Here is a 12,937-nt window from a genome sequence, read left to right as displayed (position 1 = left end):
CTTTCCCTGCTCTGCTGGATGGATTCCTCAGATGCAGTAGCCCAGAAAGGCTGGGTCCTGGGTTCAGCCTTTTCCTCAGAATATATCTTAGAATAAGAGGCAAATCATTGGTCTGTTTGTACATCTCTCTGAATTTAGAAGAACATTTTTGGGTGTTTTGCTGTATCTTTATTGTTGCGTTTGTAGTCATAAAGAAATTATCTTGTCTCCTTCCTGGGACATTGCCTCAGTGCAGCCTTTCAGCAACAGCGTGGCTGAGGATTCTGTAACCTCTTCCAACATTGCTTCAGAAGAAACATTTAACAATGCTTCATCACTACAGTGATTGAAAATTCAGCTTCAGACTAAATGACTGAGGTGTCCATGGCTTGTTCTGATAGAAAGTGACTGAATCCACCATGCTGGGTGGGAGAGATGCGTTTTAGAGTTGATGTTGAGCTGGCAGCTCCCATGTTTAATTTTTAAGTAGGTAGGTAATCATCTGTCTTTCACGCTGCTGCTAAGGCTATGTTTACTTCAAGGCTGTATTTTTGTTTAACAGATAACTTGAATACGTCCTTTATGGAGACACGTGCTGTTGCCTCTGGCCCTTCTGCTGCTAATATCAGTGAAGTTCAAAGCCGCATTAAGAAGATTCTGAACAAGTGCAGCGGTGGTGTCTGTCTGTCAAAGATGCCACAGATGTACTGGGAAATGTTCCAGGAGGAACTTAACACATCAGTGCTCCATCAGCTTGAGAACTGGCCTCATGTGTGCACAGTAAGTATTGAATGTAATTTTTGTTCAGGATGCCAGTACCCTACAGATATCAGAGTCTTCATTTGTCAAATGTTATTTTACGTAGTGCTGTGTTTCCTTTCACAGTCTGTAGCAATGGAAAAAGAAAAAAAAAAAGAAGAAAACACCACCCCACCAAATTGTAACAATGGCTTTGAAACAACACTCAAAAACCCACTACTGGCTGAACTAGCATTGTTTTGGAGTAGAAAGGTCAGCCTCCTTGGCTTCCTGGATCAAGTGCTCTGGATTGCTGAGTTGCCACCTTTTACTGACTGTAACACTGGCAACCCAAACAGCAGCTGATGATTTGCACTCCATGCCATGATTTTGCTAAGAATTTTCTTGTCTAATAACTCTAAATGCCAAAAAATTAAAAGGTTCCATTGAGATGAAACTAATTGCTCTTCAGGAACAACACCATTTGCGTGTGTGTATGGTATTCCAGCAAGGATATAAAATGCATTTGTGGCATCCTATTACGGTCATCAGTAATGTACGCAGACAGCAACAATTTGGTTTGATGGTTGATGATTGGTTCCCGTGTTATCCATAGAGCAAGCTGGTATGTTTAGAGTTAATTCATGCGGCAAGTTCTGGTCTCTTTGGTAGCTAATGTTCCAGACAAAATGTTACTGTTCATCCAGGATTCTTGGCCTGTGTTCATTATCTGTTTGCTTGTTATCTGTTGGGTCTGTCTCTTCTTTCTAGCAAGCAAGCAAGTAACGTCATTTTAGTGTAAATAAACACTAAAAGTCATTAAATCTGTGGAAACATTGTGATATGGCAGGCAGAGTACAATTAGAATTATCGAGTTGTCTTGGCACAGACAGTCTTACTGTAGAGAACTGTTAATGAGCCCGTAAAGCCCATTTTGGTTTACTGACTTACGTAAACCACAGTCATGGCTCTGGCACGGAGAAGTTTGAATTGGGATCCAAGCCTTCTCATATGAATCCTGCTACAAAGGATTGAGGCTGACCTTGTTCTTTACTGGAGTGTTACCTCCCTTCCTTAGGTTAGCTTGCCTGAGCATCTTGCTCTTAGCAACATACTTTGCACAGCTAAATGCAAAAGTACAAATTAATTAGGTAGTGGCTGGCACCCACAGATTATAGCCAAGCCTTAATGAGCAATTGGACTGAGAATAAATATGCTCACCACCACTCTTATATAATACCAAAAAACGTCTCTGCTGTCCAGACAGGCTTTAGTCAGGAGAAGAGCCTGCTTCAACAGCTCTGTTGGTCAAATCTGCAGTGTTAGTGAATTGTCTGCTTCCATCTCCTGCGAGACTAGTGCTTTGAAAACAGCAGTGATAGGTGGTGACCCACCTTTGGGGTTTTTTGTCAGAATCTTATACCTTTCTGTTTGATTAATTACTCTGTCATGCATCTTTGAGCAGTTAGTGATCCCCATTTTGGCCATCCTACCCAGTCTGATTTCTTTCTACAGTTTTTTTTCTCACAAGTCTTTCTCACAACGTAGCAATTTTTTTTAGAACTCTGAGCCAAAGTTCTGTAGCTGTGCTCTGTTTGGGCTTAGCCTTGAATCCTTGGGATACAGACAGCTGAGCCCCCAAGGCGGGGAGAACATTACAGCAGAAGTAGGAAAGTGAGGGGGGTGCATGCAGACTTGTAAATGAACAAATTATTTCTTTTGGAAGTCACAAATAACCCAAAAGTAGTAATAAATTTACTTTTGGTACTGGCAACATGTCTAATGTTTAGCTTTGCAGTCTAGTTATAAATCCCCTTACTGGATGGTATGTATGTTCAGAAGACCTTTTCCTTGCACATGCTCAGCTCTTCTCACTTGAACTCTGTGATTGATTCAAGGGATGGTGATTCAGATATGGCAATTCAAGACTAAATTCCTACATCTTTATCAAAACATTTACTTGAATTTCCAGAGTTCTTTTCCAAAAGGATTTAGAGAATTAGGCAGTCTTGGACATTCAGGAAGGTCCTTCCATAGGTGTATAATTGATTAAGAAACTGGAAGTGTAGCAAGGCCAAAACGGTTGACCTTCAGAAAGGCAGGAAGTCATGGTGGGATTCTACAGAGGGGGGCTTGGACACATCCCCCCTCATGGTCAAGGTTGTAATAAGTGAGTTGGTAAAGGGTGCAAGGTTGAGATGGCTAATGATAGAGTGTTGTTCAAGGTTATAAAGACCAGGGTTTTCTGAAGAAGTATGGAACTTCTTCATACCAGGTTGCTGCCCATAAAATTGTTGCTGAGACTTGACTACAGCAGCAATGGATAGGAGGGACTTTCATTACACTGAAAACTGTTTTCTGTGTGGACTGTTAAGCTTGGGAAAAGAGATCTTGGTATTTATAATAACTTCATGAAAATGTGGGTTGACTATGAAAAAATGCAAGAGAAAAGAAGTACTTGAAAATGAATAGAAAAGATTGTATCAGTTGTAAGGGACCTATCAACAATCATCTGATCCAACTATCTAACCACTTCAGGGCTGATCAAAAGATAAAGCATGTTACTGAGGACATTGTCCAAATGCCTCTTGAACACTGACAGGGTGGAGGCATTGACTCTCTCTTTAGGAAGCCTGTTCCAGTGTTTGATTACCCTCTCAGTGAAGAAATGCTTCCTAATGCCCAGTCTGAACATCCCCTGACACAGTCATTCTCTATTAAAAAATGGCAGGTCTAGCAGGACATCTTTCCTTGTTGGCTCACTGAGTTCTTGTGATAAGAAGTTAACTTTCACAAGCTTCAGGAATTTTCCAGACGTGCTTGTCACAGCAAAATGGTATATCCAGTTGACGTCTGGGAAGTTGAAATTCCCATGAGAACAAGGGCTTCCGATCCAGGGATTTTTATGATTGCCTGTAGAATAACTCATTAGTGCTGTCATCCTGGCTGGACCATCAGTAGCAGACACTCGCTATATGACATCAGCTTTGTTTTCTATCCCTCTAATCCTCACCCTCGACCACATTGTCACGAAGTGTAAGGGCTGCGCAGTCAAACCTATCCCTTAGATACAGTGCGATTCCTCCACCTTGTCTGTCCTGTGTGTCCTTCCTGAATAGCCTGTAGCCCTCCATCCCAGCACTCCAGTCATGGGAGTCATTTCACCAAGTCTCGCTAATACCAGTCATATCATAACTCTGGGAGTGCTTCCAGTTCATCCTGTTTGGGTTTCATACTTGGTGTACAAGTATTTCAGATGTGCTCCTGAGCCTTTTGTGCTCCAGGAGCAGTATAAAAATTCATGTTAGCATTGCCACCCTCAAGTGATGCCATGCCAACCTTTGGCTTAGCTTCAGCTCTCCTGTTGGCATTGCTTTCCCACAGTGATTCTAGTTTAAAGCCCTCTCAGTCAGTCCTGTCAGCTTATGACGAAAGATGCATTTCCCCCATTGGGACAGATGAAGCCTGTCAGGGCCCATCATACCTTGTGCCTCAAAGGTTCTTCCATGGTTATAAAACTTCATCCTGAAGTTTTGGTGGCGGCACCAGTCCTGGAGCCAGGTATTTATATCTTGGGCTCATGTTATTCTTCCGAAGTCTCCCTCCATTACTGGGAAGATTGAGGAAAATACTACCTGTGCCCCTAAATTTTTTAGCACTCTTCCCAGGGCCCTGGAAGCTCTTTTGATCAACCTGGGACTTCTTGTTGCGATGTCATTAGTACACACATGAAGGAGCAGGAGTGGATAATAGTCCAAAACCTGTACTAAGCTATTCAGTCATCTGGCGGCATCTCTAATTAGGGGCCCAGGGAGGAAACAAACTTTCCTGTAAAGACAGTTCAGTTTCTCATTTAATAAATAGAGAATAAAGTAGCAAACACTGTACCAGTGGGGAAATGTATAAGCAGGTATGAAAATCCGATGTGCTTCTCCCATCTCCACACAGAAAATAACACAAACAAAAACTCACTGAGAGATCAAGTAGAGTGAAAGGGTGATTCAAAAGTGTGATGGGTAAAGATGAGTAATGGGTTCTGTATATGCAACAAGCTAGATGATTTAGGTGGGGAGACATGAATATGTGGGCTATAAAATAATAAGAGACCTGAAGAAGGTAGATGGGGAGTGATCATTGTCTTAAGTTTAAAAGGTACTGAATACATTCGCTGGTGAGTGAATGGATGCTCACAGGCCTCAGTTGTCATGAACTTCTGCAATCTAAAGAAACTGTCACTAACTAGTAGAGCCTGAACTACAGATCCAAACTGGGAGGAGGAGGTAGCACTACATTTGTCCTATCCCCTGTATGTTTTCCTAGGCATCTGCTGTTGTGAAAGAGGATATCAGGCTAGGAACATCTTTGTTCTGGCTCAGTACAGCTCTTCTAACATGATGATTCAGCCTCCCTGTATGTAATTATACCATAGCTGATCCTTTCCAGCCCGTCCTAATGCTGGATTCTTTCTAATAGTGGCCTTTTTTAGTGCTCATGTATCATCCCGAGAAGATGATGAAACATGTTAGTACCCTGTCTTGCTTGTCAGGTGAAGATATCTTCTGTCATCTTTTCTCCATTTGTCTTCCCAAATTCATTCTTGCAGTTAGAGAAGAAAGAACAAGTAGTTGTTAAGGGTCGAGGGCCGAGGTAACCACCCCTCGAATTCCTTAATGTTTTCCGTCTGCCTTGTTAGAGGCAGAAGGAGTTTTAAGGGGAAAAGAAGAAATTCACACCTCGGTTTTACGTTATGGAAACTGAAACAAACGTATAATAAACAATAAATTCACACATCTATACACTACTATACATATGCACAAACCCAGAAAAGAGAAAAAAGGGAAAAAAACCAAAGAAGAAACGATTTACACAAGCTGTTCTTCTCAAGGTCAGTTCTCGGCAGGCAGCCAACAGCAAGGTGGAAGTAGAAGGCCCCTGCGGCTTGCTGTCCAGGCAGGGAAAGTAAAGTTCTCTCTGCGCGGCAAGGTGGAGAAGGCGGGGAGAAACCCCCGCGCAGCACCGTTTAACAGCAGGAAAGCTCTCGGCACGAATATTCTCACCCGATTTCAGACGGGACTGATGGCAGTAATAGTTCACAGTCTGCAGTCACCAGCGATGCGGGAGTGCAGGCCTCAGGGGTCGGGCCTGGTCAGGCCTGGATGTCTGCCAGCAGATCCGCAGCAGGAGCTCTCCTTCGTGAAGTCCGGAAGCCCAGAGAGTGATCCGCCCCCGAGCTGCTGCTTTTAAAGGCTCCCGGCATAACGTTACGTTCACCTGACCCCTTAACCAATTAAATGAGGAATTATCGTACTGCATGGAATAATTCTATTTGTCCATTTCCCAAAACAAGGAAGTTTAGCCCAAACCAGGACAATAGTAGAGAGTCATCCTTTAACTGGCAGAAAGAAGGGATGCGTTCTTCTACACTTGTTTCTAGAGTTTTCTTGTAGTAGTAGCTGCCTTCATCTTTCTGTCTTGTTTCCTAAGGAGCTGGTAGGAATATAACACTGCCACTCTGCATCTGGAAATTCCAGTTGTGCTGGAAGAGATATACTTGCTTTTTCAATAGCTGTCGAACAAAGATGTTCTTTTTCATAAAACATCTTACTGCCCCTGGCTACCTATCAGTTTAACCTATTGTCATCAGGTTCATCTCCAGTAATATACCATTCTTCAGTCAGTTGTCTTACAGCTTTTTAATAAGCTAAGAACATGTAACACCTGAACATATTCCGTACTGTGCTTTGGTGCACTTTGGTGTTGTTTTGGCTGATACTGTGTGAAAATGCCCCTCAGGCTGGAGAAATTTGCCTAGCTATTTATTTTGGGAGGCAGGAGGTTTTAGACTGGACGGGAAGGCTTAGTGTTCTTCGCTTTATCACTTGGATTTCTAGAATGATGCTCCCAAAGGCTGTCTGTCTTCTTGAAAATAAGTAATTGGAAAAAATCAGAGAAAAGAAAGGGAAAATTGGCATAGGTTTGGGTTTTGGGTATTTGTGGTTGGTTTTTTGTAAGTTGTCATTACAAGCTGACGTTTGTTGTTACAAATGCGAAGGTAGAAGATATTTTTAGACAAGAATGGAACTTGCATATGTTGCCTAGTTGACAGGTAGGATATTTTATTTATGTGTTTATTTTTACCAGTATCTAGTTCTCAGAATGTTCTTCATCTTTTACACTTCGTAAAAGTCGTGACTGTTTGCAGAAAGTGAAACTAAAGACTCAGGAAGATGGCAGCATCAGCTGGTAAACAGACTGACAGAAACAGTTATTAGGATTGTTCTCTTCTGAATCTCTGTTCCTGGACAGTATTCCCTCTCTTAACGAACCAGGTATGACATACTACTGCCCCTGGCAGCTGAGTTTTTACTGTAGTGTTAAGAGTGGATTCCACACAGAGAAGAAGAAGGTGTCTTATCCGTAGTAATCAGTTGTATTTCTTGAACAACTCTGGTTCTGTCATGTTTTTACTCTCAAGGAAGTAGTTTCTGTACTACAGTTAAGGTGTGTGAAGCAAAAGTCATCAATCCAAATGGAGAAATGGACCTGAGAGAATAAAACACTCAAGTGACACAATATACATAGTGTGTTCTTATGAGCTGGAATGTACTTTGCACATGGAAGAGGAGATGGAGCAGTCTATCACGACTACCGTATATGTGAATGAAAGCTTGCACAGTTTTAGAGAAGCCCTGCGAACTGCCTCCTGCAGATGAGCTCTAACATTATGATACCTTTCTCTTGCCATTCTTGTTGTAGAAATCAGTAATTGGCCTGATATTTTGCCTTAGTGGGTATATCAGTACTAGAGCCACTAGCCATTTAGAATGGAGAACAGAAGACATGTTCTGCCTTTAGTTAGATGTGTTGTATATAGTACAGCACACAGCAAAATACAGTTAGTATCAGCCGTCCAACACAGTGCAAGAACAGGCTGCAACTCACAATGATCCTGAAGCTTCCTGATGAGTGGTTAGACACATGATGAGCCACCAAATGAAGCCAGGCTCCATTTGACAGCATCTTTTCTTGTTGCTGTTTCACATATCCTTGCAACTCTTTGTGTTAAATCTTGCATTTCTCTGACCCTTTAGGAAAACTTCATTGCATTATGAGGTGAAAATTAGTGCAGCTAGAAAGAACTGCTGACAAAGGTGTCTGCTAATCCGCAGTGCTGGCTATAAGGATGCGAGGAATAAGGAAAGCCCTCAACAGTATGAAGTTGTTAGATTGGCTCAGCTGGCTTGTTACATCACAGAATCACTTGTAACTGTGTGCTTTCAGAAGCATGATGAACTGTGGAGAATAATTATCTTCACTGTGATGTTAAAGGTAATGAAGTGGGAGAGCAAGGAGGATGGGTAGAAGGGGGCAACCTAAAGACACTCCTGAACTTTCCAGAGCTTACCACCCTAGCCCTGAGCACTAGCCGAACCTCAGTAAGGGATATCTTGGTAATAAGGATCCTTTAGTCTAACAACAAAAGAAAATACAAAAGTATGTCCAGTGTGACTTGTGTTTTAACATTTCAGGTAAGTACAGAAGTAATGTCTACCAGAAATAGAAAGGTTTCAGAACCATTGTAGCACCTGAAACTTCAGTTAAAGGGCTGAAATAAATACTTCTGTATTTGCCATGAAGAATCCACCAAAATGTTGTCATTGCCAGTCTGAATATCGTAACCCGTCTTTTCTGAACCCTCCTAATGAAATTGATACACTTGTCAGGGTTAGTGAGTGAAAAGGCTATTAAATAAAAAACCTTACAAACTTATTTTGCCTTCCCTAGTATTGTAAGAAGCCTGCAATTTTTGAAGGCCTGGTAACTGAAATTCAGAAGAACTGCTTCAGTTCTTCTAACATTGCATAAGCATTTCACAGAATCACTGAGGCTGGAAGGGAACTCTCAAGATTATCTAATGCAACATCCCTGCTCAAGAAGAGTCACCATGAGAAGTTTGCCTAGGGCTGTATCCGGTCATGTTTTAACAACAGACACTGTGACCTCTTTGGGCAACATATTCCAGTCCCGTTCCTGTCCTGTTCCAGCTGCCCAGCTGACATGAAGTTTGGCTGAAGTCAAGCCTTTTAATGTGACCTTTTGGTATTTCGAATAAGAAGTTAGGTACTGTAGTTTCCTGTGCAAAACAATTGATTGCATATTGGACTAGAAGCTGTAAAAGCTGGATTGGATCCCAAGGATAAGCTACAACCTGATGACATAAGGGGCTTCCACAGCCTTATAAGGAAAAGCTCTTAGCTATGTCTGATGCCACCCTTCAGTGTGCAGTTTTCACCGTTTTGATAAGGTTGCTTAAGTCTGTCTTTTTCCCCCAGAGTTGCTTACTTTGCATGCATATTCAACAGCTCGGTAGCTTAAACTCTGTTGCTTTCAGAGACAACTACTTGGAAGAGCAGGGAGGAAGGAGCATTAATGTTGAAGCAGCATCTCAGCATTGTTTGGGGAGACCGTACTGTAGAGTGATTGGGAAGAACAATGGGACTTGGAGATGTAGTGGCCTCCTCTGACAGAGAGAAGACATTGTCGGTCAAAAGTATGGGTGTAAGGCGTTCCTGATCAAGGCCAGGAATACCTTCCCCATTGCTCTGAGCTCCAGCTTGCTGGAAGTTGAACCTCATGCACTATTGAGGAAAGTCAGGTAGATGAGAGCTGCCTTCACACTGAAGAGCTTGTCTAAGACGCCGGTCAGCTAAATGTGTCTGTATGTAGTAGTCTGTGATATGTATGCCATGGTAGCTAGCTTTGCATATTTAAATCAGATCTGAAAAAATTCATGCATCACACTTCCGGATTAATTATTCCTACTGAATCGGAGTGATAGTTCTGATCAGTTGTTTTAGAGCAGTCTTTGAGAACCTGTTTGATACTAGCCAGACCTCCTGTTTTTAACATATGATGAGACTGTCTCTGACTTTAAATGCCAACTTCCCTTGCATGTTTCCTTTTCCTACCTTGTAGAAGAACAGCAGAAAATAGCTGCATCTGCTAGTTGTGAATGTAACCTTGAAAGTGAAGGACATTTTTTCTGACTAGAAACTCTCATTTTAAGGGGCTATTTTCTCCACTTTCTTTCCAGAAGGTATTGATGCTGGTGGAGTTTGCCAGCGTATCTGCTGTTTGATCATCACTGTCCACATGATTAAACAAGACTTGGCTTTATCTTGGTCATTCTCGCATTGCAAAGCGGATCCTTTCTTTTGATTATATTTAGTAGTGTAGCGGTTTACTTGCATATTGTCCAGCGCAACTATATGTAGCTTTCGTCCTCTTTTGTCACAGAGAAGCATGTCTACCTTCATTTCCTCCGTGTCTGTCAGCAGGAGAGGACTTGCTTGTCTTTTGCATTCCAGTTGACTTACTCAGTTGCAGCTTTAGTATTTACCTTGGGAATATTTTTTTTATTTGAAGCTTTGTTTTTTTGAACTGCAGGTATTGATTTTTAAGAGCTCCATTTGTTACTCAGGCCCAGAACAAATATGGTTTTATTTTTTTTCTGCGTAGAATGACTTCAGTCTCTGTTGCCCTGATGATACGTTCTGACAACTGTTGACACTGCTTTGTGCCCTCTAATGAAGAGGTGACAGCAGGCATGTTGTGCTTGCAAAGGAAGACTGCCAGCCATACTAATGGGAAGTACCTTGCAGTAAAATCTATAAACTCAGTTGGAAACTAAGTTGAGATATTTGTGATGAAGAAAGGGTGGCTATTTCCAAGTGCTGCTCACAAGTGAAGCAGTTTGTTTATAATGAAGTTTCTATAGTGATGTGTATCCTTGAAGGTGTCTTGGCCGTAGCACTGTCTGGAGGAGTCTGTTGCATCCTTAACATTAACTTCTATGCAAGAAATAGTAGCCTAATGATGTTCACATGACCTTATTTATACTGAAGGAAGCTGAAACAACTTACTGAAATATCATTTTTCTGTCTCTAAATGGTTTGCTCAAGTCAGCATCTACAGTCTCTTCAAAACAGAGCTTCAACGCCTAGAAAACCTCAGAGCTATTACTGGAGTTAAGAGGCTTAAAGGTCTCTAAGGATCTTCTCTCTTTAGTCTGCTGCCAGTCTTTAGTGTGTTAAGGTTTACTAGTCCGGACAGCTAAAATTTATTCATCTCATTTCCAGCACTTGTTAAAAAGAACGAGCTGAGAGAATGGGTGCATACAGGTGGACCTCTACATCCCGCTTCTTTCAGGATGAACTGCCATACCTGTCAACACAACATTCTCAAACAGATTGCTGTCTCCATAATACCAAGTATTTTCTGGAGCCAAAAGGTTTTTTGACTGATCATCTAAACAAAATCCTCAATCTTGTGCATGGACACTTGGGGTATCCTTCTTAATTTGTCTGTTATCTAGGATATTGGTCTTAAGTGGATGTCATCCATCTTCCAAGGTGGTGTGGCCTGATATTTTTCTCTGGGCCGCTTGATATACTTTGGTCTCCTGACTATATCAAAGACCTTGCCAGACTTTGATAAGTTTTTGTAACCAAACTCCTTTCTTCGCTTGTGGTTCAAGAGGCACAGTAAGATTTGTGATACTAGACGGTACAAATGTAGGTTCTTCCTCTCATGAATCATTGAAGATATCTTTGGTCCTAGGTTGCATGGCCAGAACTTTTTTATCATCTCTTATATCAAGCTGTTTACCAGAGGTGCTTAAGAGCTTGGTGAATGTACCACTGATACATTGAAGACCTTTATATAATTTGGTTATATTTTATTCTACAGTAGATACATTTTCTTTAGTAAATGGATGTCTATAGGACACTACATCTCCCCTATGTCAGTTAGCAGAGAATGTCTCCTTGGTTTAGTGCACCTACTTGGAAAGACTTGAGTCTTAAAGCTTGTGGACTCATTCATATGAATTTGGGGAGCTGAGGACTGTTTGTCTTCTTGTGCCTTTTTGTTGCGGAATATATTACTACTTTGGTTTTCACTGACAAAGAATGATTCAGACATGCCACCATGAATACATGAGAATATTATTTTTTAATCTGTGAAAACTATTTCTTTTGTGTCAGTTTTAAGTAGCGTTTGTACTGGTGTTTGTGGAAGTTGACCAAGACCCATTCCCAAGAACTGTTCGACAGCTTGCTTTTGCACCAATCTAGACATTGTAATGCACAGCAAGTGTATGGAAATGCAGTTGTGTAGTTACCCTTAGCTGACTTTCTCAACTCAGATCACCATGGTGATCAGTTTGGTCCAAGTGTGAATAGGTGTGCACAAAGGATCTAACTGATGATGTCCCTGCTTACTGCAGGGACTTTGGACTAGATGACCTTTGAAGGTCCCTTCCAACCTAAACCATTCTCTGATTCTGTGAAAGTACATGGTTCTTGACACAGTAATGGCCATTTTTTTTCAGTTTTTTTATGTATTGTAACTAATCTTTTCTTGTTAATGTTTTCCTGATGAGTGACATGTATTATTCTTATGTAAGATAATACTTAAAAGTCTTCTTCATTATGCTTCCGTTGTACACTGCTAAGGCAGAACAGCAAAGAGTGACTAGAAGGTTTATAAAGTTCTGATGTGTATGGACATCAAAGTCATAAAGGTAAATGCCACCCCTGAGTGATAGCAATGTTCTCAATGTTTTGTTCACTAATCTCACAATACTCAATGTTTTGTTCACTAATCTGCCTCTGAAAAAAGTTCCTTGATCTGTGGTGAGATGTGAACCCAGGAAGGTGATGAGAGGTGTTTCCTCTGAAGAGGGAACATCAAGATGAAGCTACGTAAACCTTAATAACTTTATTGAAAGAGTTGTTCTTGCTTTGGGACTGAGTGCTTTTGTTGTCTCAATTCCACATAGACATTCCCGTGAAGCTGCGGTTAGGTTGAAACTGCATAGCTTTAGAAAGTAGAATTTTGTCCTGGGTTTGTTTCTGTGGTTCTCAAATTGTGCTTTCAGGGATGTGACTTCAGAGCATGTGAGATCCTTATTATTGAATTTAGGAAAGGGTAGAGATATATGGTCTAGCAAAAAATCTGGGTCTGGAGAGAGGCTGTGGACATGGTTTAAATGGCCTGGTTGACTTTATTATTAGATTTATTACGAACCAGAGACATATTATGGTCCAGAAATTCCTTCCTTAATTTCAGAATATTTTTGTGTGACAGCATATAGCCTTTACAACACTGCCTAACAGATGTCCTCTTGTTAGTGAAGTGTGCAATCAAATCCTCTTTC

At 41.3% G+C, this 12,937-nt stretch overlaps 1 protein-coding gene across 1 annotated transcript in view; it reads left to right on the top strand.

Moving 5' to 3' along the window:
* The window catches only part of TDRD7 (tudor domain containing 7), a gene marked incomplete at its 5' end in the record, with an annotated part of 30,171 nt that overhangs the window by 804 nt on the left and 16,430 nt on the right, over window positions 1–12,937 (top strand). The window contains one exon of the mRNA XM_010139238.1: window positions 542–759. Coding sequence (XP_010137540.1) covers window positions 542–759 — 218 coding nt within the window. The remainder of the gene's footprint in view (window positions 1–541; window positions 760–12,937) is intronic.

The sequence above is a fragment of the Buceros rhinoceros genome, unplaced genomic scaffold (assembly GCF_000710305.1).
Source record: "Buceros rhinoceros silvestris isolate BGI_N320 unplaced genomic scaffold, ASM71030v1 scaffold3357, whole genome shotgun sequence".
Taxonomy (NCBI): Eukaryota; Metazoa; Chordata; class Aves; order Bucerotiformes; family Bucerotidae; genus Buceros; species Buceros rhinoceros.
This window is presented reverse-complemented; position numbering and strand designations above follow the sequence as displayed.